The sequence below is a fragment of the Xiphophorus hellerii genome, chromosome 12 (assembly GCF_003331165.1).
Source record: "Xiphophorus hellerii strain 12219 chromosome 12, Xiphophorus_hellerii-4.1, whole genome shotgun sequence".
Taxonomy (NCBI): Eukaryota; Metazoa; Chordata; class Actinopteri; order Cyprinodontiformes; family Poeciliidae; genus Xiphophorus; species Xiphophorus hellerii.
Genome location: NC_045683.1, coordinates 19789043 through 19796864, shown reverse-complemented (window position 1 = coordinate 19796864; position 7822 = coordinate 19789043). Strand labels below are relative to the sequence as shown.

At 37.3% G+C, this 7822-nt stretch overlaps 1 protein-coding gene across 2 annotated transcripts; it reads left to right on the top strand.

The window, feature by feature from the left end:
- The first annotated feature begins 1631 nt into the window (after positions 1 to 1631).
- LOC116730047 (arrestin domain-containing protein 3-like) lies at positions 1632 to 7139 on the top strand. 2 transcript variants are annotated; one of them, XR_004341243.1, is made up of 7 exons: positions 1632 to 1999; positions 3389 to 3446; positions 3560 to 3707; positions 5267 to 5363; positions 5732 to 5988; positions 6105 to 6775; positions 6810 to 7139. XR_004341243.1 is itself a non-coding variant. In XM_032579013.1 (6 exons), exons 1-6 carry the CDS (start codon positions 1744 to 1746, stop codon positions 6717 to 6719), a joined length of 1431 nt encoding a protein of 476 aa, XP_032434904.1. In that variant the 5' UTR covers positions 1632 to 1743; the 3' UTR covers positions 6720 to 7139. The 2 variants fall into 2 exon arrangements, 1 of the variants encoding a protein (XP_032434904.1); XM_032579013.1 differs by having other exon boundaries at positions 6105 to 7139.
- Positions 7140 to 7822: the final 683 nt, after the last annotated feature.

The following is a 7822-nucleotide window of genomic DNA, read 5'->3' as shown; positions in this document are numbered from 1 at the left end:
ACTTTAGTGAAGTGTTGGGAGTCTAACTCCCTACAAATCTTGTATTTACAGCAGAATAGTTCCTTCCGGAAAACAGCTTTTCCTGTTGGGTGTTTCTTGCTTATTTAATTTGTTATGGTGCATCCTAATGAATGTTTACAGATGAGCTTGCACACAAATAATGCACTTGTGTTTTTTTTTTCTCTTTCCGTTGATACCCCTCCCATTCATGCAGTAGCACTTCCTCTTAAAAGTGAGACATCGAGGGCAGGGTTTAAGTAGGTTCTTGTTATCTACTTTGGGGTTGATCTTAATCATTATGTTTGCATGAGAAACTAAATTTGTGGTAAGAGGTAATTTACAACTCATGTTAATTTTCCAATTTAAAGAGGACATGTAGTGTAAATAATGCATTCCGATACGGCAAATGATATATAACTTAATTTTTGAATGTTGTTTAAATCTGCCATTTTAGTTACTTTCTGCCTGAAGAGATCCATGCAGATTCGACTTCACTTTCTTACAATGGTGAGAAAAGCATATAGCTCTTCCGGATTATTTTATGAGTAGTATCAGTTTTCCCCACCCCTCACAAATACAGCTATCTGCTTAAGAATGAAGGGAAACACGTAAGGATATAATTTTTCTTTAATAGAGCTGGGTGTAGTCAAAAAGAAATTCAAATAAATCTAAAAACAGTTAGCTGACACACATTCTGACATTTCAATTTTCTCCAGCAGAGGGCACTAAGTGACTCTAATAATATCACAACCACATTATCCTGTATTCTGGACTTTATAATGACCACACATACATATTTAAGCCTCTCAGATATACAGAATCATGTTAAATAACAAAACAATATTAGTATGGAGAATAATTTTACCTCAGAAACATTTCTAATAATAGAGGGAGTGACCAATATCTACATAACATACAAATGAAATTAATCTTTCTCTATGTGATCATTTACAAAAAAAGGTTCTTGGAAGATTTCTATTCACATAAGTGCTATGTTCTATTTTTGAAGAAATTTTCTGTACTTGTTCAATGTATCTGGCGGAGTGGTCCTCCCACTAAAGGTGTTGTTTCAGGGGGTGCACCTGTGTGCATGTGTAAGAGTTTAACAAAACATTATTATAGATGTGAAGTTTGTCAAAACTGGATTATTTGTTCTTTAGATGCATTTTGTGCAGTCAAGTTGTTGTCTCCTGACTTTGCTCCCCTGGTTCATCTGTACATGTGCAAACTCTACTTCTGATACTTCCATATTCATCTGACTGTCCACCCGACAACAAGCCTCTGTCTGGTCCACATCTACAAGGAAAGAAAAACCGAAATGTGTAAGTAAATACTGAAATAGTTATATATTGCTATCATCTATTAAGTGAAGTGTTTTAAAGTATATTAATCTTGTGTGCAAAGTAAATTGGATCATTCAATCAAATATAAATACATTATTTTTTATTAAATATATTTACAATCTTTTCATAAAAATTTCATGTAATATAAAGTAAGTTGTTGTTTGTTTTTTATCTGATGGTGGCACTTTTGACCCTCCTTACTTTCACTTCCTTTAAATCATTTGTTTTCCAACAGGGGGCAGTAGAGACCTATGATAAAAATAAAAACTTGTTGTTCTGGGCGTGTCTTTTCCCACAACCGTGGTTACAGTCTAACCAGAGCGTTTGATGAGATAGAACTCTCTGCGTGGTTGCATGCTTCTGTGTTGTTTTGTCTTTCCTCGTTCTCCTTTGTGCAGCGATGCCAGCTGTGAACAGCTTTACAATCAACTACGACGCGCTGAATGAGGAGGGGACGTTTTCTGAGGGAGACATTGTGACGGGACAAGCAATTCTGTCCTTATCTAAGGAAACCAAAGCTCAGCGGCTGTTTGTGAAGGCTAAAGGAGACGCAGACGTCCGATGGACGCAAAAGCGCGGCGACCGCACGCACACGTACTCCGCGCACCGGAGATATTTTAAACTGAAAGAGTTTTTAATCCCAGAAGGCACGGAGGGTAAGCTTTGGTAGCTGCATTAATGTAGAAAGTACAGCATGCTTTTGGTTTCCCCTTCATCTGAAGGCCTGTATGCAGTTTTGTTGTTAAAATGGTCATCTGTTATTTTTTATGAATTCCAACTGTGTGTACGAACTTTCACAAATAGTTGATACTGAAACTACTAGAAATGCAGTGCTGTAATGTTATGGTGCAAGTTCTACTTTTGAAAGTTGTAATGTTAAGAAACAAGTTGTCAGTCTACAAAGTCATTTCTGTGGCTTTTCACTTGCACAATATGGCTTTCTGCTAAGAAGGGCAAAGATAGCTGGGGCGGCCACAAGTCTACAAAAATAGTTATCAGTTAGAACAAATTCCATGGCCTGTCTGGATGTCTTATCAATAGGAATGGGCATGTTGTGTACGCTACAACAAAATTTACTCTACACCACAGACCATCAAAGTGACAGATCGAGCTGAGAAATGTTTCACTACAATTAGATGCTAAATGTTTTTGAAAAGTCTGGACAGCATTAGTTCATCTCAGATCTAAAGTGTTTACTTTGACTGGTCAAATCTCAAATGGAATATTGCAGGCTAAATATCCATCCATCCATTGTATACCCACCTGTCTGTGCAGTGTGGGGAGGGAGCTGGTGCCTGTCTTCAGAAGTCATAGGGCAAAAGCCGGGATATGCCCTGGACCGGTCAGCAGTCCTTTACAAAGATACACAGGACAGACAACCATGCGTACAAACATTCACACAACATTCAAGGATGATTTAAAGACATCAATATCACTAACAGTCTTTTTTTTGGACTGTGTGAGGAAGCTGGAGTATCCAGAGAGAACACACACATGCACAGGGACAACATGCAAACTCAATGCAGAAAGACTTCAGGCCAGGACTCGAACGGATGACCTTCTTGCTGCAAGGCAACTATGTCAACTACGCCCTGCAGTCTAAACACTGATTCATTAATGCACTTTTAAAGATTTAGGTAGACAGTATGAATATTTTTCAGAAAACACACACAAAAGAGAGTACTATGAACGCTTTTGTGGCATCAGGGCCACTGTAGGTTGAGACACCTAAACAATGCGTAATTGCAGATTCTTTAAATCCTTTCTACTTATACAGTTCACTTTTGTATTATACTCAATGTTTCTTGATTTTGTTTTAGTGTTGTTATGCAGATTGTACTTGCTAGGGTGAGGGTGTGTTTGTGTGTGAGGCAACAGAAGGAAGCGCTTTGACAGGGTGCTGTTCATGCATGCACCACTTATTACAACTTCCACATCAGTGTAGCGAATATCACTTCACTATAAAAACGTTTTGTGTGAAATAAATGATCAGAAAGGCTTTATAATTTAACTAAGTGTACCAAATTTCTTTTCTGGATTTCCAGAAACTGTTTTGCCTGAAGGGACCCATGTCTACAAATTCAGCTTTAGGATCCCATCTGAGTAAGTATTTTTTGGCTACTCTAGCCACCTCTGATTGGAACTTATCAATGAACGTATGACATTATGTTCCTTCACTAATGGGTCGAATAACCATAATCATTTTTGCCATACAGAAAGATGCCATCATCTTTCAGAGGAACTCATGGAAAAATTGTCTACAAACTGGAGGCCAAACTGTCCAGGAGCTGGAGGATGAATTCCACTGCAGAAAAGGAGCTCAAATTTGTCTCAAAGTCCTTCTTAAACTTCAACACTCTTTTAGTGTGTATAATATTCCATGATATATTCAGTCATCAAATAAGTCACCACAAATCCTGCTGTTTTACTGTTGTATTGGTGACATTTGTGGATATTCTGACAGTTAACTTTCTCTCTTTTTTTTCCTCTTACAATAAACTAGACTTAGTACTGCATAAAACACAATTTATAACTGTGCATTTAAGTTATTTAACAGTTTTATTTTAAACATATGCTTGAATACAAAAGTGATGGGCTACTAATGCCACTGTTATGAACAAACTGTTATTTTGCATAAAATGATGCAGTACTTAAAATAATGGGGAGAGTTTTGCTCACTGAATGTGCATTTCTGACTGAAATACATTTGATGCCACTTTTTATCAATTTGTTATGTGTTTGATTCATATTTTGATGTGTATTTAAAGACAAATTTGAACTAAAAACAATATGTACAAAAAATATCTTAAATCTCACTTTCAGTACCTCCCCCCAAGTTGAAGACCTCTGATTTAAGTTATTGTTCTGTGCACCCACACGAATGGTTCTTAGTTTTTTTTAGCTACAGTGGACAGTTTAATGTTATATTACAGTTTTACATGCAACATGAAATTTATAATCAGAACTGTATAATAAGCATTTATACATCAAACAGCAGTAAAACAACAAAACAAACTCATGGCAGAACCACTTAATCTGTGGTTCTCAAACTGGGCTACAGATGACACTGGTGCTGCTTTCAGTGGTAAATCTGCAGGTATCAATTATTTACAAAGTTAGTTCCAATTTCATCATTGCAAGCTGTGAGCTTAAGCTAATAAGCACAAACCAGCAAAACGTTTGGGTTTTGAAAACCTCGTTAAATGAACTAGTTTGATAATACAGGAGCTAATGGACTACTTCTAGTGTTTTGCAGATGGATTATTCTCCTTTTAATCTCTACTATTGTGTATATTACGCTACACTATTTATTTTCTAGAGAGTTTGTAGGCAAAATAAAAAGCTGATTTCTAGCTGTGTTGTCTGAATAGTGTAATTCAACAGATTAAATGCATCTGTGAGGTTACAGTAACATCATTATACCTGTTGATATCCTGTTTTATTGGCTTGTTTGACCTGGCTATGTGTGTGTATTTACATTTAGAGTGGGAAATGGTGGCATGATCACTCAGCCAGGATGATTTTTTTGTTCAAGCAGGCACCTTAGTTACGTTCCGTATAACATATGGCTGAATGAGGATATAAAGTGGCAGAAGTGAGAATTAACTGCATCCTCTACCATTTTAATTTATGGCAACCATATTAGAATTCTAACTTTAGGGGAACCGACACTTGTTCAGCTTTGGACTTTTGTCTTTTAATCGACTTACTACAATTAAAATGCATTATCAGGTGGAACGAGAAAACGCCTTTATGACAGTGCTGCTTTGAAGACTCAGTGATGTGATATCACTGCCCTAGATTGCAAAGAGTAGACTAATAAAATCTATTGAGGTGAGGGGCTCCACTGTTAGCTGTGCTGTAGATGTTGGAACATTGTCTTCATGACTTTGCTATGACTGTGTTCTTTTTCTGTCCTCCAGTCACAGCAAGTTGGTTCCACAGAGAAGGAGATGGGGATGTTCTCTAAGGGACAAGTTCACATGGATGCCACTGTTAACAAGACGGTGTACGCCCCAGGTAGTCGAATTTCTTTTTCAATTATAAGCTGTTTTAAATGCTAAAGATCAATTTAATTTAAGTGATGTTTACTCAGGTAAATATAAACAATAGTGGATTAATGGACCTTTATAGTTCTGCAGATGTTTTTCTAAACAAAAGTAAGAAACAAATCTAACAGTGCAAATATTTTCCAATAAAAAAAATGCAGAAGCTAAGTAACTACAGCAGCCTTCCAAGTATTCTGAAGAAAGTTTAGAAATATTTTTAACAGCAGAGGTATATGTATATTTGCTGTTTCTTATATAATTAAGATTTATAGCTTAAATTCTACGTAGTGATTGAAAACTTAAAGAAATGTCAACAATTTGAGATGTTTTTCCTGGCAGGTGAAACTATGCTGATATTTGCAAAAGTCAACAATGCTTCTTCTCGAGACATGACTCCCAAATTTAGCCTGGTGCGGCGCGTTCAGTTTCGCGCTCAAGGAGACACCAAAAATGAGGAATACACTGTCGAGAAAGCGGTCGATAAGGTTATCAAACCCCACACCCAACACGAGGTCAGGTGTGAGATGAAGATTCCCACCGATGAGATGCTTTCCATCGAGAACTGTGAAATCATCTCGGTGACACACCAATTAAAGGTGCAACACAGAAACGTGTTAAATAGAACTTTTTATTTTAAAATATGCATACTGGAAACTTTTCAGTTTTTAAGCCATTTAAAATTGAATCATAACTTTTTCATGATGTCTCACAGGCATATCTGGACATCAGCTTTGCCTTTGATCCAGAGATTATCTTCCCAGTGGTTATTTCACACCCTACTTTAGTCTTTGGTGCTAATAACAGTGGGCCTGTGGGTCCTTATCCTGCTGGCTCTTTCGGTGGTCCAGCCTACAGTGACTTCCTTCCCCCTGCAATGGCTGTTGGTCCTTATCCTGCACCACCGTCTTCAGGTCCCTATGGCTACCCAGGTGCCCAAAGTCCTTCTGCACCACCACCTGCATACCCAAATAATCCACAGGTTTATTGTGGTCCGCCAGGACCTTATGCTCCTCAGCCACCTCCCATATATGGGGCCCACAGCAACCCAATGCCACAGGGGCCTTCTCCATATGGATCTCCATTTTCACCCTCTTCATCCTCCACCATGCTTCATCCTCCACCGCCCGCGCCGATGTTCCACACGCCCCTTTCGGGGCCCCAGGTCCAGCCACCTTCTTCCTCCGTGTCTCCTTCAGCTCCCACTTTCAACCCAATGCCTTCTGCTCCAGACATGACTACAGACTTTCTGGCTCAGACAAATGATGTTCCTCCGGCATACACATCACTTTTCCCATCTTCGATTCCGGAAAAATTGGATACAAAATAACCACATATTTAAATTATGGCTAAAACATATAGGAAACCACATAGGCTTTACCATGCTCATTTAGAGAATTCCCTAAGAATGCTCTAAATGTGTTGTTGGAGAGTGACATAATAAAGCCAGTGTAATCACTATTAGATGTATTAAGCATGATGAAGTAAACTGGAAATTTTTTTTGCCTTGGCATGCTATGTTACAGATGATTTCTGATGAGTTAAGATGCTTTTGGCCATCTTCATCTGGTGCAAATAATGTAACTAAGCTTGTATTCTCAGGATACCTTCCGATAAAATGCCTTAACATTTAAAGTGTGCTTTTAGCATAAATTTATACCTGTTTACCTCTATATCAATTGTATGTAAAGCATGTCAAAAGCTTGTATTTTATGGATCTAATCTGTTCAAATAAAGATCCTTAAATAATTTCTGTGTTTTTTAAAAATTTGTGTGTTTTTTAGATTAAGGATTTGGTAATGTAAGACAGTTGTGATAATCTGATAAAGATATATAACATCACTTGAATGAATAAATTCATGCTTTTACAGGCAACTTTGGTACAATTGTTTAGTTACCTGCTAACTCAAACAGTGGTAAACATTTCACCAGTCTAATCGTTTAGATATCTAGATATGGCAAAGATGTTTTGCTGTACTTCAAACCAACCATTCTATTTGAAAATAGAATTATGTCACTATATTTGTCTGTTTCAGTATTGATTTTCATTTTTGTTCATTGAAAGGTCTTGCCATAGTTCCTTTGTTTAGATTCTTAGTTTATCTATTTGTATACTTCCTTGTGCATTTGCACTTATTTTCTTTTCGATCATTGTCAGGCCTTTTCCCATGGTTGGTACTTTCCTTGATCTTTAGTTCACCTCACTGTTCCTTATTTTCCTTTGATTATGCGATTTGCTTTCTTTATTTCCCCTTTCCCATGCCACAGTATTTAAGTTCCTGGATTGTTATGGATTGGTGTTACATCATTTTGCTATGTACTGCTACCTTCTAGATCAGTGGTTCTTAACCTTTTTTGAGGTACCGAACCCATCAGTTTCATATGCGCATTCACCGAACCCTTCTTTAGTGATAAATAATTTTTTTTTTTTTT

What these genes read in the sequence shown, in the direction of transcription:
- LOC116730047 (XM_032579013.1), top strand. Translation starts at nt 1,744, where the DNA reads ATGCCAGCTGTGAACAGCTTTACAATCAACTACGACGCGCTGAATGAG. An exon ending in TAAACTTCAACACTCTTTTA is followed by an intron (nt 3,708 to 5,266) that starts GTGTGTATAATA and finishes TCTGTCCTCCAG; the next exon opens with TCACAGCAAGTTGGTTCCAC. An exon ending in CAAGACGGTGTACGCCCCAG is followed by an intron (nt 5,364 to 5,731) that starts GTAGTCGAATTT and finishes TTTTCCTGGCAG; the next exon opens with GTGAAACTATGCTGATATTT.